The sequence below is a fragment of the Leptidea sinapis genome, chromosome 17 (genome assembly GCF_905404315.1).
Source record: "Leptidea sinapis chromosome 17, ilLepSina1.1, whole genome shotgun sequence".
Taxonomy (NCBI): Eukaryota; Metazoa; Arthropoda; class Insecta; order Lepidoptera; family Pieridae; genus Leptidea; species Leptidea sinapis.
In genome coordinates, this window is record NC_066281.1 from 2,091,467 (window position 1) to 2,117,788 (window position 26,322).

The 26,322-nt window shown below is 34.4% G+C and overlaps 1 protein-coding gene across 1 annotated transcript; it reads right to left on the reverse strand.

The window, feature by feature from the left end:
- Nucleotides 1–364: 364 nt before the first annotated feature.
- On the reverse strand, nucleotides 365–12,734 carry LOC126969100 (uncharacterized). Its single transcript, XM_050814406.1, has 4 exons — nucleotides 12,637–12,734; nucleotides 7,279–7,535; nucleotides 3,443–3,620; nucleotides 365–2,721 (listed from the first exon to the last, which is right to left on the reverse strand). The coding sequence occupies exons 1-4, from the start codon at nucleotides 12,700–12,702 to the stop codon at nucleotides 2,419–2,421; spliced, it is 804 nt and encodes a 267-aa protein (XP_050670363.1). The 5' UTR covers nucleotides 12,703–12,734; the 3' UTR covers nucleotides 365–2,418.
- Nucleotides 12,735–26,322: the final 13,588 nt, after the last annotated feature.

The following is a 26,322-nucleotide window of genomic DNA, read 5'->3' on the forward strand; positions in this document are numbered from 1 at the left end:
TGTACGTACGTGTACTTTTTTTGAAGGTACCCATGTCGTATCATACCGGAAACACTGCACAAAGAAGCTCATTCCACAGCTTTGTAGTAGCAGGCATACCATTGTTACTCACTCTAAACCACTTAACACCAAGTGACCCGTACGCTCGATTGTTCTCATTTTGCTAAAAAAAACACAGAGTTTCTTACACCAGTTCTTCTCAGGTCTGAGGCATACTATTTCGATCGTTTTTGACGTTGAATCAGTTTTTTTATGGAAAGGAGGATAAACATGTGAATTTGAATATAGTTTTATCCTCAGCCCGTACAGTACAATCACAGTTAGAAATAAATCAGACGAAAGGTGATATAATAAAACAAAAAGATTAAAAAACATATGATATTTATTTAATTAAAAGCATATTGCATTCAATGACATAGTATACGAAGTGTGTTGGGCGTTGCCCTTTAAAAATAAATAAAACATCACAATTATATAACAGATTTAATATATCTAGAATATCGTAAAATAACTTAACAATTAATGTCTTTATTTTGATTCATTTCATTTCATTTTTTTTCAGTAAAACTTTTATTCTAAATAGTTTTATAATACGCTCATAGATATAGAAAATGATTGTAACCATTGTGATTAAATTTACTATAGATTTACTTTGAGTGATACGCGGTCTTGCCATTAAATTCTTAACCCAAAACTCCACAGTATCTTCTGAAATGTTAAGTCTTATTAGACAATATATTACACTAACTACGGTCGTGGATACGGACGTAAATATGTCGTAATTTTTTTTTTTTGGAAGAAAAATTTAATTTGTAGTAATTTATTGTCATGTAAGATAGAAATCTGTTGTGACGTAGACATTGATTATTAAATTATTTTACTGTCTCGCGCCTCTTTGGTGTCTACTAGCTACTTAAATATATTTACAATGCTTTATATAGATCTGGACAGACGAGCTTCGTGGTAGAATATCTCATAAAATATTATGGTTTCTGATAATTAAGCTGGCCACTCACGAACGCTCCAACAAGCCAAACGTAGTTGCGCCGAGTCAAAATCTACAGATGAACAATCAATGCGCCAACGCGCCATCCGAAACAAACAATAGTGGAATTGAGTTTCACGCCACCTCGCCAATCAAATGGCATCGTCAAGAATACATCCGCAAGGCCCAACTTTGTGTTAAGTCTGCTCCAAGACGGGACGCCGCCATGTTTGGTGAATGTTTTTCAAACTAATAAAGAGTATAATTTATTATTTATTATTATATTATATTAATAAACGAGAATAGAAAGAAACGGACACTAATTGGCGAATGGCGTGCAGGTGAATTTTAGTCAAAATTTTAAGTCATATGGACGCAATTTATTTGTCGTCGGGATAAATGGCGCGTTCGTGTGTGACCAGCTTAAGAAACGAGCAATCCACATATATTGCAATATTAATTAAATATATCTATATTTGAATATATTACAATGATATATATAATCACATTCTATAATTCAATCACTGAACGATATAAATTTGAGAACAATTTATTTATGCTAATAAAACATCCTGTTGTTGGACCATAGTGTTATGTTCTGGACTATTTGAATCTCTTTTCTACTATCTTTTCCTGGATAACATTAAGACATAATAAATATCACAACACAAAGATAAAACCAAATGATAGAACATATAATAGCAATCAATTAATGTAACTTCAATTAATTAAAGTTATATTTTGGAAATAAAATTTTGGTTCTACTTTATTTGCAAAAATTCAATGATTACATAGTGAAACATTCACATATCATCATCTCATCTTATTGTCATTCCATTTGTGTAATTATTTACTGCCTCTTAGATTAAGGTTTGGTCTCCGTTGCGCTACAGCTTGATACCGAAGACGTAGTTGAAAAATGCGTTAATTAATATAGTGGGAGTACTCGAGCAATGTGTGACGTTCACGAGCCACATGTTCTGTTAAACTTTGCTAATAATTGAAACAAAAATGCCGGGTTTCGTAGTAACTTTGTAAAACGAATACTACAAGAAATAAGAAAGACACTGGGACTCAACAACAGTAAGTATTTTGCATTTTATTAATTTAAAATAACACGAAGTTTATGTTACAAAATGAAAGATGCCACGCACACAAGCATCTAATAGTTGCCGTAATAAAAAGCTATTGTTCTTAGTTAGTACGGTATTTAGTTGGAGCTCAGCGGAGACAAATCCTTAATATAAGTACGGTATATATCCCTCGAAATTTGATTGTTTACTGGTAATAGCACTCCCTTTCCAAAAACTCGCTGGGTTCACTATCCTCTCAATACGCATACTTAACGTACATTCAATCTCTTTGGCTTCACACAAAACGACCCTATATATACAATTTACATATTTACACTTGAAATTAAAACAAAAAACAAGTCAAATATATAAATAGTCATTTTTCGTTTCTCTACAGAAGCTAATGCTTGGGAACTTATAGACTGGGCTGTATCTTCTGTTGTCGCTGTCTGATTCTAAAGACAGCGCTGATAATGCTCTAGAAACTTCATCTTCTTCTTCGTTCTCTTGTGGGGTGGGGTTAGTTCTAGGAGGGAGTGGAGGTGCGCGAGGATTCCTTCGTACCCTGAAGTGGCAGTCGGTGTCTGAAGGCCAGGCTCGCTGGACTAATAGTGGAAGATCATCGGGATGTAACTTCCTCTCGTATTCTTGTGATGGGCATACCTGAAAAATTGAGAGTTCATAGTTTTAATCACTAAGTTGGTCTTAGAATGAGAAAGGAATATAAGAATAAATGGATTTTAATTCTTTCATGTAGCTATAGTGTTAATTTTAACCCTACTTTTAAAGAAATACTTTTGATAGAAAAAAAAAGTAGGATGTGCCAAAAGAAGTTTATTTCAGTAAGATGAGTATAATAACAATATCAAGCGAAGCGAAGTAGAAAAAATATACTGTAGATGATGTCCATATTCTGTATGTGGCAAAATTTCAGTATTTTGTTAATTTTGTCCGATCAGATTCCGATCCGTATCCGTGAAAACACGGTCCCGAGTAGTCGTAGAACTATTTCTATGGTAGTTTACGAACTAGATCCGGCTTTCGTCATCCGATTTCTTTCTGTCAACCGTAAAAATAGTTCTACGACTTCGGACCTTCTTTTCACGGGTTCTTATCGGATTCGGATCGGACGTACTGCGGAAGCGCTCTTACACCTGTTATTAATATCGAGGTGAGGCCATATTTAGGCGCACTGAGGACATTATTTTGTGGGTAGTGAATGAGATTTATTTGCCACAGCTATGAAACGCTCATTCGGGCAAAGTTAGCTCAAGTCACTAAGGGTGCGCGATCATTAAGAGCAAAATCTACGCTTCACCTCTCTACTTCTGGAATGTGGTGTTAAATGCTTGTTCCACTGGTAGAAATAGTTAAGAGTAATTACCTCATACAAGGAGAACCTCTCGACACCCTCGCTGGAGTCGTAGCAGTGCAGCAATATTGCCAGCAGCTCGTCAGCCGTGGTGCGCTCGCTCGTCAGTATACATTTGTACTGCGACGAGGACATCAGCGCCGAGTCGTAGATCTTCACCAGACCACCCGGCCGCATCTGTAGAGAGAACCTGGAAAACAATATTAATATGTTATTCTTCTACAAAGTTTTAAAGGAATCACATATACTTATAAATTTTTAGCGTACTCAATTCGGAATCCGTAAGAACTTCTGGAGAGAAGTCAAATACTGCAGTGGCTCAAGACGAAGGTTTACCGCCAGTGTGTGTTGCCAGTAATGACGTCTGAGAAAGTTCTTGGTTGCTGAGATTAATATTATTGTATTAGGGCAATGGAGAGGGCTATGCTCGGAGGTTCCCTTTTTTATGACGGTAAGGAACAAGGCAAGCACGACGTTCAGCTGATGGTAATTGATACGCCCTGCTTATTACAACAGAGTGCTGCTTGAAAAAACCCAAAAATTCTGAGCGGTTTCACAATTGCGCTCATTTGATCGTACCCAAAATTTCTAGCGACATTGGCAAGCCCAGTTTTGTTACTATTGCGCCCTTAAAACCTTAACAACAACAGAAATTAAAGCTATTAATAGCTATATTTACAATCCATAGGTAGGTACCTACGTGCTGAATCTTTAATATTAATAACCTAACCCCAAGCGTTAAAAATACGAAAACTTGTCATAACATAAAACAATCATAACATAATCAACAAAACATACGACATATGTGTAACGAAACCTGTTTCGTTTTACAGGTTTTGTAAAACGAAACAAGTCATTAAAATAGTAAGAACCATTTCAGTCGACATAAAACATATGGTCAGTTGAGAGCGCTCGGAGACCTTTTTAAAGTTTTTAATGACGTAGCGCTAGCCAGGAATAGATTATAGAACGCACCGGAAGGGTACCTCCGATGTTGGTTCTTTTACATCTGTGACACGCGGTGGTCTCGCGTTATTGTCGTCATTTACTCACTATTGTTTTGACAGATACATATTTCAATCAATATTTACAATATATTTTGATCAAACACATGCACGGCCTTAAAAATAAACTGGGTATAAAGTTATAACTGATGATAAACAAAGAATATGCAAAATGTTCACAATATCGTTGACAACACTGTCAATACAATGTTAATTCTTCCCGTGCCACTAAATAAATTAAAAAAAAAAAAAAATGATAATTCTGAAGTTTTCCGAATGACAAGCTGCCTTGCAAATAAACGCGGGAAACGTTATATATCCGAATAAGCCATTCGTCAGCAAAATGTCTAATTGTAAACATTTTACATATTCTTTGTTTATGCTTAGTTATAACTTTATGCCAATTTTATTTGTAAGGCCGGTAGTGTCTGTATCTTATTTCGGAGATACAGCTTTTTTAATGTACTAATGCGTATGTATATACAACGTGTTACACAATAACCCGTAAAAAATATAATTAATTATCAAAGCCAAATATTTGGTCATCCCAATGGTCAACCCTAGTAAGCTGTCATGTCAGGGAACCAGATTATTAAAAAGAAAGGCCTATTTTACCTAATATTTGTCTACTTTAATAGTTTTTCTATTTTTCATTCGTAAATGTTTGCTACCTCAATACAAGGATATCATTAATCATTATAGTCATATATAATATATACAATACATATACCAGTGGGAGGCTCCTTTGCAAGCCGGCTAGATTATGGATACCACAACGGCGCCTATTTCTACCGTGTGGCAACAATATGTTAATATTACTGTGTTTCTGTGGGCTAATAAGACCTAATTTAATTATTTATTGAGACATAATTAATCGTCTCAAAGTGACGAGCGCAATTGTAGTGCCGCTCAGAATTTTTGGGTTTTTCAAGAATCCTTGGCGGCAATTACCATCAGCTGAACGTCCTGCTCGTCTAGTCCCTTATTATCATAAAAAAAATACTCAGGTACATAAGAAAAATGGTTATGTGTAGGACATAGTGTATTTCTCCGATTGCCCAACGGTTACCGAGATGTAACAACGTGTTGGATCGGTTTTCGCATCAATAATACCGACGATGGTGCGAAATACCACACAAGCCATAATATACCAGCGAAGTATTGAGTAAGGCGGAGCGGAGCACACTTGAGCCGTTTCTATAAATTTGATGATTATAATAAAAAAGTAAATGTTCGTTTAGGTTGTTTCCTTAGGTTAGGTCTTTTAAAATGTTTGCCGTTCCGCGAATTAAGTAGAACTGTACTACATTCTGCGTAGTTTACTCTTTAATTTTACTGAAATAGGGTTTGTACATCAGTGAAAATAATAATATTTTTTTATTTTTTGGAGTATGTTATATAGCGTTATTACGGTTCTGAAATTGTGAATACACTCGTTATAGGGCCCCATTTAACCTCATTTCGGCTTTACGGGTAGTTTTGTAACATCCTGTATACACAAGAATGACAATTTTATTAAAATTAATGTTTGTAGTTATTCCGGGTAATCCAAAACCGCTGAATAAATTTTTACAGGACTTTAACTGACAGATAGCTTCAGTTATGGGACTTTCATTAACAAAATCAAAATGTTTCCGAACAAAACTTATAACCTGTGTAATTGAGAATAAAATTTGATTATTGTTATTATTAGCTTGTATAGTCTAATCTAGCTATAAAAGACAAAATCTTTTCAAGCGACTTCTGATAAAAAAATAATTTACTTACATAGAAATATCACTTATATATTAAAGGGTACATCGTGTTAATAAATTACAATTTATTTGTACTATTATTTAAATAAATTATATAAACAAGAAATGAGACAAACAGGACGTTCAGTTTATGGTAATTGATACGCCTTGCCCATTACAATACAATGCCGGTCAGGATTCTTGAAAAGCCCCAAAAATTCTGAGCGGCACTACAATTGCGCTCGTCACCTTGAGACATATTTGCCCAGTAATTTCACTAGGGACGGCTTCTCGGCAGCAATAGGCGCCGTTGTGGTACCCATAATCTAGCCGGCATCCTGTGCAAAGGAGCATCCTATTAGTAAAGGTTCAGAAACAAAAACGTAAAGTACCTAAGTGTTTACTTAGCTTGCAATAAAGTCCCACTATTTAGGCCAGCGGTGACCTAAAACCTAATTGATAACCAATGATCGATGTCCAACACAAAGTTGTGAAGTTTAATTATTACTGATTAATTGAAACATGTCGTTGAGATTGTGATTAGTTTGTTTGACATTTATCAATCTCATAAATTAGCGCTTAGGTCACGCTTTATTGGCAAAACAAAATAATCTTAATATACATAAATTACGTGACACGTTGTTTGTCCGCGATGGACTCCTAAACTAATGAACGGATTTTAATGGGGATTACTTCATGGAGTGCAGTTTAGTCCAACTTGAGAGATAGGATATAATAGTATTTTTAATGAATATAAGGGCCGAGACGAGCAGGACGTTCAGCTGATTGTTATTGATACACCCTACCCATTACAATGCAATGCCGCTCAGGATTCTTGAAAAACCCCGAAATTCTGAGTGGCACTACAATTGCGCACGTCACCTTGAGACATAAGATGTTAACTCTTATTTGCCCAGTAATTGCCTAACTACAGCGCCCTTCAGACCGAATCACAGTAATGTTTGCACATTAGTGCTTCACGGTAGAAATAGGCGCCATTGTGGTACCCATAATCTAGCCGGCTTCCTGTGCAAAGGGGCGTCCTACTGGTTTATAATAACCTAATTCTTAGTTGCTTCGGAAAATGTAGAACCTATCAGCAAAAACTTACTTTGAATAGCCTTTGGGGTGACAGGCCTGCAACGCCGCTGGTCTTGCATCATCATCCAGCACCAACGTCGTCCTCAATCCGGCTGCTCGCACCCTGACTTCCATGCTCAGGTAGAACAGCCGCGGATCCCGGTGCCTCATCCTGAACTTGCTGAGGAGAGTTGCTACCACCTCCTTGGCCCGCGTGCCCCAAGTTACTGACAGGGTCTTGTACTCGATGTCCGGCCGCAGACACCGTGCGTATACTTTGATTGTCGTCTGGAAAAAGATGACGTCATCATTAATAAAGGAAAACATAGTAAAACAACTGTTTTTAATACTGCCCGGTAATCTCTGGACCTCTGAGGTCGATGACGTCACATCGTCGCTTTTTTACGGTGTGCAAAACAAGCATTACTAGGATATTATTATTAATAAAAAAACCACGATTTATATTATCTGTATTATACATTGATGTAAAGGTGTTGTGTTAGAATGCCACATAATATAATAATCTGACATAATATTTCTTATTAGTACAGTAATGTCAGTATAAGCTAATCCAAATCATTTAAGCCGTTTCTGAAATTAGCAAGATTAAACAGAATAGAATTCTAATTATTTTGATATGTTGTGTCATTTATATATACTTATCACTACATTATATTATAAAACAAAGTCCTCCGCCGCGTCTGTCTGTCTGTCTGTGCTCGATAAACTCAAAAACTACAGCACCGATTATCATGTTGTTTTCACCAATGGATAGCATGATTCTCGAGGAACGTTTTAGTATATAATTTGTTAAGTTTTTGAATACATTTCTGTATACATTAATATTTGTTGGAGGTGTCGGAAAAAAATAAGACATTTTTATTGATTATTAGGACGATTACATAGCTGCGTGGTTAGTGACCCTGCCTATTGAGCTAGAGGTTCAAATCCCGGTAGGTGCAAACATTTATATGATGAATATGGATTTTTGTGTCCGAGTCATGGATGTTTATATGTATTTATAAAGGTTCAAGTACTTAATATACTAAATTTGTATCAAATGTATCGTTGTCTTGTACCCATAGCACAGGCTATGCCTTGTTTGGGGCAAGATTATTTGTATAAAAGTTTGTCAATATTATTAAACATTATTATATTTTTTGCATCATTTACTTTAGTATTTTTATTTTTACTGATATATTATCTAATATATAATAATAAAATCTACGTGGCAACCCTATTTCCCACAATAACTCACAAGCGACAACGCTTCGCGGTCACAACAACACGCCTTACTTCCTGGACGCAAATGACAAAACACAGCTGACAGACAGACATGCTTAATTACATAAAACAATATGGAATGAATGACCACAATAGAAAAAAATAATATAAAATAATTCGAATCTGAATTTTATTGAAATTAGTTAGTTTTACTGGCAATATTTTTTCAATACACTTCTATATTATTATTTAGAGACAATTTAGTGACGCACGGTTTGACAGTTCCACTGTGAAACAATTTCATTATAACAACGGGACAATACGACATGGGTACCTTCAAAAAAAGCGCGTACACCTTCCTTAAAGGCCGGCAACGCTCTTGTGATTCCTCTGGTGTTGCAAGAGAATGTGGGCGGCGGTGATCACTTAACACCAGGTGACCCGTACGCTCGTTTGTCCTCCTATTCCATAAAAAAAAAAAAACAACAGAGAGCATGTTTTACGAAATAATTCTTTATGTTTTGAAGTATTATTGACAAATTCCTTTAAAACAGTATTTTTTTTATTATCTACAGAACAACGTATGTCGGAAAATTTATTGAATTAGGCGTTACTTTGCGGAAATCCATAATTATACAAATGATTTAGGCTTTCTTTAGTGTTAATTCCGCCAATATTTGTTCTTAAAACAATTCGACACGTGTTTCGCCTCTACACGAGGCATCCTCAGGACGTGTTGTCTCGCCAAAATCTGGCACGAGACTGAGAGACAATAATTTGGCATTTGGTGGAAGGTTGGTATTTTTTACTTTATTTATCAAATCTAGACTATTTTTCAAACTATACTGAGGATTGAATAATGATTTGTTTTTTATTATTACATTAAGTTTTTTGGTAAGGTCGTACGTCGGGCCACCGATATAAGAAACTACTGGACGGACAGGAATATTATCTTTGTGAATTTTAGGTAAACCGTATAAGATGGGAGGTCGCGGGTTCATGGGAACTACGTATTTTAATTTACTTGGAGAAATAAATGACGAATTTTTAATGGACTCTTTTAATTCTGAAGTAAAGTTTTTAGTGGGGTCCGAGTTCAGACGTTCAAAATCGTCGGTTTGTATTATATCATTTACTTTCTGTTCATAATCGTTTTTATTTAGAATAACAATGCAATTACCTTTATCGGCTTTTGAAATGACTAAATTTTCTTGATTTTAATTATTTTGTAAAGAAGTATCCAATCCTGAGTATAGTTTGAAAAATAGTCTAGATTTGATAAATAAAGTAAAAAATACCAACCTTCCACCAAATGCCAAATTATTGTCTCTCAGTCTCGTGCCAGATTTTGGCGAGACAACACGTCCTGAGGATGCCTCGTGTAGAGGCGAAACACGTGTCGAATTGTTTTAAGAACAAATATTGGCGGAATTAACACTAAAGAAAGCCTAAATCATTTGTATAACGTAAGTCGGGTTAGCTAGTATAATGTATAAATCCAGTGTCCTGATGTTTATTGTTTCCAGTGAACTCCTAAACAAATGAACGGATTTTAATGGGGGTTACTTCATGGAGTGCAGCTTGTGACGCATAACTATTTGAATTTCCAAAATTTGTTTTGTATGCACATATTTTCTATGAGAGAATATATTGATGCACGGTTTGACAGTTCTGCTGTGAAACAATTTCATTATAGCAACAGGGGGCATATTTTACGAAATACTTGTTGATGTTAAGGCGCGGTCGTACCTCAATATCCACAAAACTTGGTTTCTTAGAGAGTCGATTACAACATAACCCAATGAAAATATTCCGACACAAAAAATACAGTGCACAAAGAACGACTTAAAGAAAATTTCGAACCGAATAGAATATTATTATATAATTTGAAATATCCAATAAAAAATTTGGAAGTTGCTTCCCAAAACTAAACTTTGGGAGTCAAAAAACTCTGAATTTTCAGCGATAGTAACATTCTTTTTTTAAAGAATTTAATAGAACTAGTACTTTTCTAAGACTTAAACCGAACAATTATTCAATTTAATATCTAAATTTTGATCAAACAACAGAAAACCAGTAAAATAAATGCCCATTTGCAGCTTAGCTACATGATCAACACAAATATTGTAGAGTTGGTTGCAGCGTTTACAATCCTAGTTAGTCCGCGCCTTAACAAACATTATTCACAAGAAGAAGAAACATTATTTAATTTTTTATGTAAAGAACAACGTCTGTCGGGTCAGCTAGTAAATTATAAATTGATGAAGCTGTAAAGATTGATTTAAAAGAGTGCAACAATTTTCTAATTGTAAATATTTTAACTTTTAACGTTCCTATGTGTCACTGTCCAACTAAATCTAATTTAATTTAACTACATTTAAGTAGTAGAATGCTTGTAACGGCAATATTTCTTTTTTTGAAATGACTTATTTAGTGGCGTTGAGAACTTTTCTTAGGATTGGTATAAAATGTTAAACTCGCGTCAGAACACGTGACCTGATCGTAAATTCGTATTCGTTGAAATTATGGATGAAAGTTGATTTTTCTGAAGTGTTAAATTTTTTATGTAATATAAATTGTCATATTTGTGTATGATAGCCCAATAAGTGAATCTTGTAAGTGATAGTGCATTTATACTGATAAATAAAGCAGTTCAAGCGAAATTATTCCCTTGAGAGGTGGAAATGTGATTATCGTTGTGGATTTTTGATTTATTAACACTGAATTATAACCAGTGGGAGGCTCATTTGTACAGGATGCCGGCTAGATTATGGGTTCCATAACAGCGCCTATTTCTGCCATGAAGCAGTAATGTGTAATCATTGCTGTGTTTCGGTCTGAAGGGCTGTAGCTAGTGAAATAAGTGGTCAAATGGGACTTGACATCTTCTGTCTCAAGGTGACGAGCGCAATGGTAGTACAGCACAATTCGCCAATATATCGGCATAAAAATATTTGATTGTCAATATTGGAATATCATATTTAATTTATACTTATACGTTCTTAATACACATTACATAGCTTTAATTCAATGATATAATATAAAATAAACATTAGTTTGTAATTTCCTGGACACAAATGACAAAACACAGCTGACAGACAGACATGCTTAATTACATAAAACAATATGGAGTGAATGACCACAATAGAAAAAAATAATATAAAATAATTCGAATCTGAATTTTATTGAAATTAGTTTTACTGGCAATATTTTTACAATACTCGTACACTTCTATATTATTATCTAGACACAATTTAGTGACGCACGGTTTGACAGTTCCATTGTGAAACAATTTCGAAATATTATTGACAAATAAATTGATACGCCCTGCCCATTACAATGCAGTGCTGCTCAGGATTCTTAAAAAATCCAAAAATTCTGAGAGGTACTACCATTGCGCTCGTCACCTTGAGACAGAAGATGTCAAGTCCCATTTGACCACTTATTTCACTAGCTACAGCCCTTCAGACCGAAACACAGCAATGATTACACATTACTGCTTCATGGCAGAAATAGGCGCTGTTATGGAACCCATAATCTAGCCGGCATCCTGTACAAATGAGCCTCCCACTGGTATAATTCAGTGTTAATAAATCAAAAATCCACAACGATAATCAAAGAAATCTGAATTCTAGAAACTTATATTAAAACAAAGCTTAGCTTTTTAAAAGAAAATGGCTAAAATTACAAATGAAAGTTGCGTATAAATTATTACTATTGTAGTCAGAGCTGCAGGTATTTTTTAAGAACTTAAAACGGGAAAGCAAACTCATAGACGAAGTTTATTACTCTTGAAAAGAACATTAATGATAACATCAAGAAAGCACTGATTTGCTTTCTCTTAAAACAAATCAAATCAAAATCACTTTATTAATGTAGGTCACGGAAATAACACTTATTAATAAATGTCAAAAGTTTTCTTTTTGTTTTACAATTACCGCCACAAAAGTTCTCAAACGTCAAACAGTCAAATACCTTACACGAGGAAGATAAATAAGTAATTGTTAACACAAAACAAGAGATATTGAGTACACTGTACAGTAGATACATCCACACACACCGTATTTAAAAAAATATATTAACTTTAATTTTAAGAAGAATGAAGCAGAGTTTCTGATAACGGGGTCATCTATCTACAAGTTGTAAGTAAAAGATTAAAACTCACGTGGATATAGTTGGGTTGGAATGGTATAAGCATGCGAGGAGCTGGTACAGGAGTCCTAGACGACATGGTGTCGCGAGGACTTGCGTGCAGCCAGCGGTGGCCGTGTCGCGATTACTACTGACTACTGAGCTAAAACAGGCACTGGCCACTGTTTACTACGGAACACGGATTTACGGTGTACGAACTCGGTAGGGCTGTCAATTTTAATATATTTAAATTCATGTCAACAAAGGAATTGTTACATAATACGCAACATTTTGTATATATTGATAAATATATTGTTTTGCAATAAAAACATGTCATAATGCAATAACATAATAAGTAACTGTCATCTCTGGTCTGGCGCACCCCAGTATCAGCTCGATCCATTTGACTGCGTGCAACGTAGAGCAGCTCGAATTGTCGGCGACCCAGTGCTCTGTGAACGGTTGGATCACTTGGCGTTGCGTAGAAATGTCGCTTCATTGTGCGTCTTGAGAGTGTTCCGAAGAGCTGTTTAACCTGATTCCTGCCACCACACACCACAAGTTAGGATATCATCCCCACCATCTGGACGTGTGGCGGTTCTCCACAGTGCAGTTTTCAAGGAGCTTTCTTCCACGTACTACAATGCTGTGGAATGAGCTTCCTTGTGCATGGTTACCTTCAAAAAAGCGCGTACACCTTCCTTAAAGTCCGGTATCGCTCCTGTGATTCCTCTGATGTTGCAAGAGATTGTGGGAGGCGGTGATCACTTAACACCAGGTGGCCCGTACGCTCGTTTGTCCTCCTATTCCATAAAAAAAATGTAACGTACAGACCGTTAAATAATAATTAAAATTGTTATTATTATTTCGTTATGAAACTATCTATACATACTTATATCAAAAATGTCGGTATACAATGAAAGTAAAAAGAAACTGGATGACAGAAGGAAGAGACTATTTTCTGTCTTTCTATTTATCAAAACTGGGTGACAGAAGGAAGACACTATTTTCTGTCTTTCTATTTATCAAAACTGGGTGACAGAAGGAAGAGACTATTTTCTGTCTTTCTATTTATCAAAACTGGGTGACAGAAGGAAGAGACTATTTTCTGTCTTTCTATTTATTAAAACTGGGTGACAGAAGGAAGAGACTATTTTCTGTCTTTGTATTTATCAAAACTGGGTGACAGAAGGAAGACACTATTTTCTGTCTTTCTATTTATCAAACCTGGGTGACAGAAGGAAGAGACTATTTTCTGTCTTTCTATTTATCAAAACTGGGTGACAGAAGGAAGAGACTATTTTCTGTCTTTCTATTTATCAGACTATTTAGTGCTGGTGCACGTCTCCAATACTATTGAACGGCTTTGCTTAAAATTGTATAAAAATAAAAAGTTTTAGAATATATTTTGTGTTATACCCAATGTAAAATTTTCGTTAGAATAATGGAACATTTATTATAAAATAATTTACTAAAAATGTAAAATGTGATAATGATAATAATCTTTATTTGCATTTGAATAAGGTCAGTTTTAAATCGGTCTTATTTTATTTATATTACGTTTCTCTTATTCTACCTACGAGGCATGCAAATATATGAAGTATAACTTATGTTGTGGAATGTTTAAAGTGAACTTTAGCCGCGTTGGGTACTCTTTGGTACGGGAAAATCTTATGGGTTCGCGTCACCAACATGCTCGTGACTCGCATTTTTATATAATTATACAAAAAAATACAGTTTATAAATTAAAATCAAACTATTTTGTAACTATTGCCGCTGGGATGAAGCCCGTTGACATACAGAAGGACGGACGGAGGGACACTTGAGTCTCCTCAAAAAGTCTAGATGAGACAAAATCAATATATTATCATTGAGGTCACTTAATAAACAAAATCTACTTTAAGCGTCAGTCCATAAATCAATAGTCAATCAATAGATAATAGTTGAGTGGCAGCCCTATTGTGTCGTTCGCGGAAGTGCTCAGCCCTGAGAGTTAGGGGTGATTCGACACTACCACCTGCTGCTTCCTATTGTACAAGCAGGAAGCACTGCATGCTCTGTGCTCACATGCCAATCTAAAATTAATTTTGTCCGAATTTTTTATGAAAGTTGTAAGGTAAAGCGCAGTAATGTTAGTTTTTATAGGATTATAATATACGGATGGTTATGAGTGTTTCAAGCCCCTTTAGCCCAGAAACGGCTAGCGGAATTAAGTTTAAATTATATTGGAGTTTAATCATTAATGGCAGATTTCTATATCCAATAATAATCCTAAATTCGCGATCTGACATTGAAATTTTAATCCAGTTCCTGTTTTTGACCAAAGAGCATGTAAATACTAAGTAAGCCTGCCTAAGTAAAAATTGTAATTTAGTTTAGTATGAAACGTGCTGAATGCATTTGACGTTTGAAATACAGTAGTGTTTAAATTCTCTTTGGAAATATGTAGTAGTAATTACAGTATGGCGATTGAAGACGAAGTATAATCCGGCTAAGTTTGAAAGCGAACAGTTACCCAAAATGTTGTGGATTTCGGCTATCTCCGTTTTTTACAAGATTATAGCCGTTATCTGTCAATGACTGCAAGTTCCACACAATCGAGTAAATCGCTTTTTTCTTAGAGTTTCGCTAGCCTGTTTTTGACATTCTTTATGCTATGTGATGACATATTGGTGTTTTTTAGACTGGTAAGTATTTATGTGACATAAAGTGTGTGTTTTCTTTATGTATTATTTCTGGATTATATCATTATTGGTTGATATAATAATATCTGTATTATAAACAAAATTTAAATAAGAGAGTGGATATAGAGCGATATACCGTACGTACTGTCTTTGGATTGGTTTGATACGCCAAGTATTTTAGCACGTATAAAGCAAAACCTAACTTAGATTACCTACTTCTTATTCTGCTGATGCCGGCTCGATTATAGCTACTACAACGGTGCCTATTTCTGCCGTGAAGCAGTAATGAGTAAGCATTACTGTGTTTCGGTCTGAAGGGCGCCGTAGCTAATGCAATTACTGGTCAAATGAGAACATTTTTTTAACATCTTATGACTCAAGGTGATGCGCGCAGTTGTAGTGCCGCTCAGAATTTTTGGGTTTTTCAATAATCCTGAGCGGCACTGCATTGTAATGGACAGGGCGTATCAATTATCATCAGCTGAACGTCCTGCTTGTCTCTTCCCTTATTTTCATAAAAAAAAATTATAATCATGAAATTGCTTGACAAGATCTTATTAGCAAAGATAAAAAAAAAACATAATAAATTGTACTTATAATAATATGTGGATAGTTACAGAAACACTTTAAAAGTAAAGGTAGATGTAATCACGGGCTATTCTTCGTAATTTGACGTCTACTGTCACCTTTTATGCATGGCAGGGTTGGGTTGCAAATCTTGCCATCCCAACTGCTCTAGAAAGTTACTCAAACTTTTGATATCACCGATGACCTCGGGGAAACCCCAAGTGTTCATGTTATGACATCACATAATAAGTGCCTTTATAATGTTGATAGCAAAGTGTACGTTCCACTACTTAGGTAGATACATTTATTGTAGGGTAGGTATATAGTTTTTCAAATATACATTTCAAATCTAGCACCCATTCCTCAAGCCTCAGACATGAGAAGAACGGGCGCACATTGTTTAATCTCATTTCATATGTTGCAAATGGTCTATAGCAGGGGTCGCCAAATGGCGGACCGTGGTCCGCATTCCGACCGCCAACCTATTTGTGGGGACTCGAGGATACAGCAACTTGAACGACAGAGTATCAACGTAATTTAATAAAATTGTAACCTCCGCATTATCTTTGTTGATGTCAATTCGAAAAAAGCCGAGCGAAGTAACGAGCTAACAGTATTTTCGAAGATGAACTTCTTTAAGAATAGGTAATATATTTCGATCTGGATTCACGACTTACTGATGAACATCTCCAGAACTTTGTCAATAGCTTGCACCAATTTTACACCAAACTTCACATATATATTTCACAACAAAAAATTACATTTTATCAATGACTAGCTGACCCGACAGACGTTGCTCTGTATATAATAAATAAAATAATGTTTTTTTATGAATTTGTCAATAATATATCATAACATCAAGAATTGCTTCGTAAAAATGCACTCTGTTGTTGTAATGTAATTGTTTCACAGCATAACTGTCAAACCGTTAGGTCAATAAATTCGACGGGGGACGCATCAAACGAAAAACAAATTTGTTGTTTTTATTTAATTCCGAGTATTTTCCTATTTATTCACCTTTACAACCTTCCCTGTATTTCCACAAATAATTCAAGACCAAAATTAGCCAAATTGGTCCAGCCGTTCTCGAGTCTTAGCGAGACTAGCGAACAGCAATTCATTTTTATATATATAGATAATCACTAACCTTTGTTATTACATTTGTTTAATTAAAACTTTTTTTTTAAAATGTTGTGCGGACTGCGATGGTTATAGCGATAGTAATTGGTGACCCCTGGTCAATAGTCTACACAAAAGCATATTGCTCTAGACATTAAACATAAATCCAAAATGAAAATCAAAGAATGACCAAACCATTTCATAAAGTTGTCTTGCCATACGTTATCCATATTTACATCGGATATATAACTTTATGCGGTGATTGCTGGAAACAGACGCATAGGTTCTATCAATGTATTTAATACTAAAGTAAAATTTAAAAGAATTTACGTTAAATAAAATCGCCTAAACTCATCCATGAGTTACGAATGGGAAACCATTAATCATAATATTTGGTTGTTATTGTAACTTTTACCCAAGTTTTTATCTACTGTATCGCACGGTTAATAGATAAAAGGATTTGCAATCGATTTGAAACGGCCATTAAAAAAAATTATTAGTCTTAGCTCTATTATAGGTCTCGTGGGAATACAATATATTCGTAAATCTCGCTCTTACATCATTTATACGTTTAGAGAGACTATGACAGCTTTGAAAACGTCGAAAAAATAGAGTTTAGAACTAATCTCTAACTAATTTAAGTTCAAAACAAATGTGTTACTAGCCAAAGTTTAGATGGAAATTAAACTGATAAAATATAGGTTTAATATGATTAATAAAACATCTCTATATGAATATAATCGTAAGCTACAAAAGACGTTTTATATAAATAAAACAAACAGGTAATTAATATATACTTTTAATAGACTGGTAGTTAATTGATCACTATATAGAACTGGATAAACTACTAGTATTCGTCAAACTTGGACGTGAATCATCGCAATTAGTATTGGACGTGCATAATTGCTGAAAAATCCTGTCCGATGCAGTTTTGTGACAGCCAAGAAAGTGTCGGTAAAAGTGACTCGTCTCAACGGAAGCTGCGCCGGACAAACATGGAATGTACCGAGCCTCGTAAAAACATTGAAATGAGCTTCACAATTATGTTTTAATGGATAAATTTTAATTAGCATACATCCGTTTACCATAGACAAAATAGTATAGAATAGAAATATATTCATGTACCATAAGGGAGTGAAAATAACATAACATATTATGGTGAATAATCGGCATTAGTACCAGCATAATATCACAATAATAAGCCTGTGACATTACATATTAAGGCGCGGACTGACTAGGATTGTAAACGCTACAACCAATAGTACAATATTAGTGTTGATCATGTTGCTAAACTGCAAATGGGTATTTATTTTACTGGTTTTCTGTTGTTTAATCAAAATTTAGATATTAAATTGAATAATTGTTCGGTTTAGGCCTTAGAAAAGTACTAGTTCTATTCAATTCTTTAAAAAAAGAATGTTGTTTTTGCTGAAAATTCAGAGATTTTTGACTCCAATGTTTAGTTTTGGGAAGCAACTTCCAAATTTTTTATTGGATATTTCAAATTATATAAAAATATTCTATTCGGTTCGAAATTTTGTTTAAGTCGTTCTTTGTGCACTGTATTTTTTCTGTCGGAATATTTTCATTGGGTTATGTTGTAATCGACTCTCTAAGAAACCAAGTTTTGTGGATATTGAGGTACGACCGCGCCTAAAAAGTAAATCGTTTATTTGTTAACTTACTTGTTACAAGTACTGCACAGCTACATGTGTTCATATTCTTGGAATAAATGTTGGAAAAAATTGGCATGCTGTGAGTATACACTACAATGAAGTCATAAATTATTTTAAAGTAATGTCAAATGTGCATTCTGGTTTACTGTTGCCGCTAGTCTGTGAGTCTGTGTCCTAAGTCCTGTGATCTGCGATCGCTGCCTTATGATTATGAGAACAATAAATACTTATAATTAATAATATTACTTAATACGTACGTACGATGGGTACTATCTACTCTGTGATATTCCACAGTTTGGCAACATGCTATCGGTAGCTCGCTTCAGATCTCATTGTAGTTCTTGTAATTATCTACAGATGGCGTGGAAAAGTAAATGTTTAGCAGAGGTGTATTTAGCATGATCCGTAATCCGTATTTATTTGGTATCAAAGAGTTACGAGTGATTTCCATGTAATTAATTAACTTTGATTAAACATTTCCGATGTCTTTAGACTACGTTTTTTCCGAATACTTACATATATTTTTTTTCTATTGACAGAAAAACGCCTTGTTGGGTCAGCTAGTATCCGTACATAAATAGTAACTTCTACAAGCAAAATAATTTGTTTTCACATCAAAGACCAATATCGGAATATAAATTAAATATTTTTGTTAAATTTATTTTTTATTTTTTGAATTTGTCTAAATATGTGTAGATATATACTACATTTTTCAATGCAGCAATGAACAAAGTGCATTGCAATTTGATTACAGACAGTTAGAATTCTGCCACAGCAACCTTACTGTAAGTCGTTAAGGAGTCCCATTGATCATCATATTCGGCTACGACAATAACTGGACCATAACTATTTTATGGAAGATGACTTAAATATCCGGAGAGCATACATAACATTCAGCCGAGTATCGTTAATATGCTCCTAGAATTGAAGAGTTCCGTTACTTTGTCATGGATTCCGTAATCAGAACCTAACTAAACTCTCACCACACTATCTTTGAAGTATAATCCTTTCCAATAAAAAAAGAATCATCGAAATCGGTTGGCGCGATATTGAGTTATTCGTAAAATTATCATCCACTTTGCTATACGTATGTATAGCAAATTTATGAATTTTTGGTTTTCTTCCGGATGCCATTGTCAGATCTGGACCAAAATACAATTGGACCACATGGGAAGCACTATTCCAAATAAAAAAAGAATTATCAAAATCGGTTAACACATTCGAAAGATTTGAGGTAACAAACATAAAAAAAAAAACATACCGACGAATTGACAACCTCCAACTTTTTTTAAGTCGGTTAAAAAAGAAATTACATATTGTCTGATTCTATATCTTGTGAATGATGTTAATATAGGACTCTCAGTTCAAAGGTATTTAGTCACATAATATACTAGCGTAAAAACAAACCAATCGTTCAAGAGAGAAGTGAATCTCTAATATAGATACAGCAATATAGAAAAAGAAAGCGAATCTATTGTCAGTGTAACCGATTTGATTATGAAGTCGTAAACAGTCTGCCGTGGATAGAATTAGCTCCTCAGTATGTATTTTAAATACTAAACTAACGCACACATTAAAAACTTAAAATTGGTCATCATCATATGGGTCTGTTACTCAGAGTATCCTCCTCTACTACATACCACTGAACTGGCGGCTGTCAAAGTGCTTTTGTGCTTGTTTGATATTCGCCATTTTGGCGCTATTGGCCATAGCGAGAGTCTGCGGTACAACTAGTGATGACAACCTCAACTAAACAAACATCGATAGGAAAAATATTTACAAAAAAAATGTGTACTTTATTACGTTGATTCTTGAAGTATAAATAATAAGGAAAACGAACGAAATTAATTCAAAATGAAAAATACTTCAGAGTATTGTACGTTTCTCTCGCAGCCATTGGTATACGTCAAAATTAGTTCTCTGGACTCTCTTGAGTGGTGGTTCAGAAGAGGCACAAAAAAAAGCTGTCAAACACACGTAACAGCCTGTCCAGTGGTATTTATATAGATCAGTTGGCTGTCAGGTCGCGTATACGCTAGTATACTTTACTTTACTTAAGTTTAACTTAGCTGATTGTGATAAAACGCGATCTTGTCATTTGCATTAGGCTGTCTCAGCTCAAGCTCACCATAACTTCATCTGTCAAATGACTATAAAAACGATATCAAAGATTATGCTAAGCTTACACTCAGTTAAATGTTACTTAGTTACATGACGGCTATAATCTTGTAAAAAACGGAGATAGCAGACATCCACTAGGTTTTGAGCAAGTGTTCGGTTTCAAATTTAGCCGGATTATACTTCGTCGCCATAATAATGTAATTATCCTCTTTGAGCCTTAGTACACTTTATAGATATCAGCCCTAGTCTTTAATTTAGACAAATGTATAAAAATATCAAATGAATAATAGATTTGTACTAATTTTACCAGTAAAGCTATACTATGATAAAGCTCCTAATAATGATTTTCATTATTATAACACTAGAAATAAGGGATTGCTTGTAACATATTCTAGTAGGCTTCATAAGATACATAATACCTTTAAGGGTTAGCCACTGTTCAGGCGTTATCTATAAATAAATTTAAATGTTTTATTAAAAATTGGCTTTGTAGTTAATCCTATTAGTCCACAGCTGAATATCTAAGTGATCGGACAGCCTAAGACTAGATTATGATTATTTTATAGCAATAGCAATGACAGTACAATATTGTATATTTTTATTAAAAAGAGCACAAAAAAAAGAATGCTGGGAGAGTTTCTTGCGCCGCTTTTTCTCTCACAGAGCGCCATTTATTTCCGAAGCGATTGTAGTATCTAGTATATGAGAAATGACATCAAAAATAATTCTACAGGAATCAATTTTGAGAAAATAAATGCCTTTATGCCTTTTTATCCCTTTTAAATCAAAAAGTACATGCATTGTATAACAGTATATAGAAAAAGTTAATTGTATTAGATTCAGTATATTTTTACGCAACAAAGCGGGTAACAGGACGCCCTAAATTGGACGAATGAGGTGTAACGTTCACTCCCGGAAATTAGGAAATATGATTAAAACATTTTTAACTCTAAACACATCGAAATAAGGTCGCGAGTTGTTTAAATTATAACAGAAGAGTTTAATTTGCCCATCCGGTGATCTGATCTGTTCCCGATCATTTAATCGTTGCTGCATTTCCTATAAATTCTTTTCATGTCGAGTAGGACGTTGTCAATTTATTCTTTGATTGTAAATAACGTTATGAAGAATATTACCACACCTTTCGTGGCAGTTTCTAGAACATACTAAAACAGTTACACGAGAGTGCACAGCATACCACTCTTACGTCAGTTAATGAATTGTATAGAACTACATAATTAAAGGTTAGATTAATGAACTTATAACAATAAGTGGGTGATCCCTTTCAAAGTAATAATTTCTCGATTTTTATATCAATCAAATCAAATTAAAATCACTTTATTCATGTAGGTCACGGAAATGACACTTAAGAATGTCAAAAAAAACGAGCTGATGTTAAGTGATCATCGCTGCTCACATTCTCTTGTAACACCAAAGGAATCACAGGAGTGTTGCCGGCCTTTTAAAAAGGTGTACTTTCTTACCTTACCTTAGGTCGTCAGTGGAAGAAAGTTCTTCGAAAACCGTACTGTAGAGAAATTTACAAATCCGAATGGGGATGATATCCTAATTTGTGGCGTGCCTTGCGAAGATTGAATTTGGCAGGAAGAAACAGGTCAAACAGTTCTTCCAAACACTTACTGTTATAAATGCGGTAGATGACACACAATGAAGCGACGTCTCTACGCAATTCCAAGTGATTTAGAAGTTCACAGAGCACTTGATCCCCGACAATGTAAGCAGTCCTGCATTGCACGTGAGGTTCAAGCTGATGCTGTGGTGCACCAGACAAGAGATGACAGCAATGCTCCATATGTGGCCGGACCTGCGCTTTGTAGAGCGCTAGGATGTGGGCCGGCTTGAAGTATTGCCCTGCTCTATTTATGACGTCCAGTTTCTTCTTAACTAATTTGGGTTTGCCCTATCGGGTGACCGCGGAATTGGCGATCAGTCGAGATTTTGAGACCCAGTATTCCGATACTAGGCGAAGCATTATGGGAAGAGTAGTCGAAGTGTGAATGTGTACACAATATACAAATAGAAATGCTGCGTTTAAAAAAACCTTAGGCTGAATTAAAAAAAATTGGGAACTAACTCTATTTCTCTAGTAAGAAGAACAATATCTAAGACAGAAACAACGATTCTAGGAGTTCTTTGGTGTTGTTTGGCTTAGATAACTTATACCTTGCTGTTAGACAACCGTTAAAAACAAGCTAGGAATATTAGTTTAATGTGCGTAACCAGCTACGTCTTACACTCGCGATTTGTATGCCACTTTGCGTTAGTGTGCGTGAATTGCTAATATCAATTTATAAACTCAGTTCATTTCGACGTTTTCACAGCTGTTATAGTCTAGCTATTATATCTAGAAGCTACTATTACAATTAGATTTAAGTTAACTGTTTTGTTTAATGTTCATTGTAATATGATTTCAGATAGACCTGAACTTTCATGGTAATGATCTTGACTTTAGCTCTTATGCTATTTTGGATTCCTGAATCATTCGAATGAACAATTAACAATATTTGTTTATTTTGAAATGGTTTTAACGGTCGACTTCAATGAAGCAAGCGGTGGTCTTGTTATTTCAGTTGTAGACACACTGAAGCGATAAACACCACATCATACAAGCATCATAGACAATAAAGAATTGAATTATTGACACTTCTAGATTATGTATTCGATCATAGACAAACATAGCTGTAACATGTTCCGATTATTGATGAAATTTCTCGTTGCTAGGTGATTAAAGTACATTTATACTAATCCCTACTAATATTATAAATTGAATGTAAGTTTGTTTGTTACGCTTTTACGCCAGAGCTACTGTACCGATTTTGGTAAAATTTGGTACAGCGATAGACTAGAGATTGGGAAAGGAAATAGGCTACATTTTCATCCCGGAAAAGTCCATGATTCCCGCGGGAATCGTGAAAAAATAAATATACGTCGATGAGCTATACCAATCTTCCTCGAAATAAGAATCATATAATATGTTGGGAACGGGAGCGAAAACGGGAACCGGAACTGTAATAGGACATGAGATAATCTTCAATTCCAAACTTGCTTATTATTCTTAAGCACCCTTTATCCTCGCGGGCATCACCTAGTTTTATATAAATAAGAAATTCATAACTTTAAGTTCTAACTCTCGAATACATTTCATTTGTTTTAGTATAAGCTGTCAAAGTCAAAACATTACTTATCTGTCAAATAATCTCCATTCATACCTATTTGCACCGATATAATAATTTTAATTAAGTTTATTTATATATTTTAGTGCAACAAAAAACTAGGCAACTATACGTTAGGAGCGCTCCTATTAAAAGAATTGTAATATCCTATAATAATATATTTAAAATAGCAGATTTGGACATTTTTTGAAACTCTGGATCAGTTTTCAAGCGCAAAAAAAAAACATTAATTAAATAATATCATTCGTGTCTATGCTATTGATAATAGTTGCTTTATTTTCTCAATTTCCATAGTTTTATATGTTTTTACATTTTTCTGTACATTGTAAGTAATTTATATAGTTAGAAAACAAGGGAGTTGTGTTTTTTAAATATTGTAATTAAGTATGTTATTAAATAAATAAATACATTCATATAGGTGTTCAAGAGTTATATTGAAGATGTGATTGTTGAAACATCTTTCTAAGCTTAGAACATTAAACCGTCGAAAGAATTAAGTTAACCTTTATTTTGAGCAATTCACGCACAAGTGTCATACAAATCGCTAGTATAAGACGTAGCTTGTCACACACACTAAACTAATATTCCTGGCCTGTGTTTATCGGTTGTCTAACAGCAAGAGACTCTATCTAGACGTATAAATTATCTAAAGTTCTTAGTTCTTATCCCCACGTCATTCTAACAGTTCTTAAAACACATTACTATTTATAGCTATAAGAAGTTAGACGGCACGAACAGAAAGCATGTGCCGCCAGTAAAAAACGCTTGTAAAAAATTAAAACAATATTAGAGCCACACAGCACGTGCTACCAGGTGCGCAGGATATGAGAAGAGATCTTTACATACTCTGTGATTATCTTTTTATTGCTTGTTTTTAAAATAAAGGGTTGAAGCTGACAGATGCCGCTATTCAAAAATAGAATGGAGTACAGGTTAGTCTATTATATTAATTATTGATGCTTTATTTAGCTCTGTCTTTATTCGATTCACAGGGACTAATATTAAAAGACATAGATAATAATTTATTATTTTAAAAGTTTAATCAAGCCAAGGTTTATTAATATCAGTATGATTTAGTAGTTTTAAACTTGATGATCAATAGTATGTCTAGATAGACTATGCCAGCTATGAAAAAAAAGCAGACTTTAGAACTAACCTCTATTTTGAGTAATTCACGCACACTAAACTAATATTCCTAGCCTGCTTTTATCGATTGTCTAACAACATGATAATCTATCTAGACGTATAAATTATCTAAAGTTCTAAATTATCGAGGTGTTTTATATTATGACGTTGTAAACAACATTCTTTTGTTTTCAATGTCGTCCTTATTGTATCAAATATAATGGGCATAATCGCTATAGTTTCTTGTGTATAAAATCTTATTCCAATATAATTCCATCTAAATGTAACTCTATGTAAAATATAATTCCAATATAAAAATTACTATTTACTCAAATAAAGAGAAATATATTTATTTTGACAAATATAAGTTTAGATATATAAAGTAAATATGAATAACAAGTAAATAATCAATATTGCTACGAGAAGACCAGAAATAGAAGGAGCTATTAAAATATCATAGTACCAAGAGAGCAGAAGTATCAAGAGTAACAAAGTGTTGTAGAAAATAATAAAATCTTTGTTATTATTCCGTGAATACCAACATCATTGCGAACGAACAATGTTTTATAAACAGATGCTTCTGCAAACAGAGCATTGATAACATAATCAAACAAAGAAAAAACGAAAATTCATGGAATATCGCTGTCACTCGCTAAAAAGTCCCACTAGGCTGTTCCCCAAAGATTTAAATTAAAAACAAATATTAATGAATATGGCGCCAGCCTACCGGAACTCTCTAAGAAAAAAGCGATTCACTTGATTGTATGAAACTTGTAGACATTGTTGATTGATTGACAGATGCCGGCTATAGTCTTGAAAAAAACGGAGATAGCCGAAATCCACTACGTTTTAAGCAACTGTTCGCTTTCAAACTTAGCCGGATTATACTTCGTCACCAATCGCCGTACTGCAATTACTACTATTTCAAACTTATGTCAAATGACTGCACGTTTCATACTAAACTAAATTTTAATTTTTACTAAGGCAGTCCTGCCTCTTATTATGAAGACTTTACATCCTCTTTGTATGGCGCGATAAAAGTGAGTCAAGGCAGTCGAACGGCACATGCCAAGTACCCGATGTTTTCAAGTTTTTATGTAACTTGACACCTACAGCATTCTTAAAATGCATCGGATGTTAAGTGGAGGCAGACGATAAGACAGATTTTCTAAAATCAGTCACTTTTAACATGAATATCTCGAAAAGTGGCATTGATACAACAAGACTAAGATCT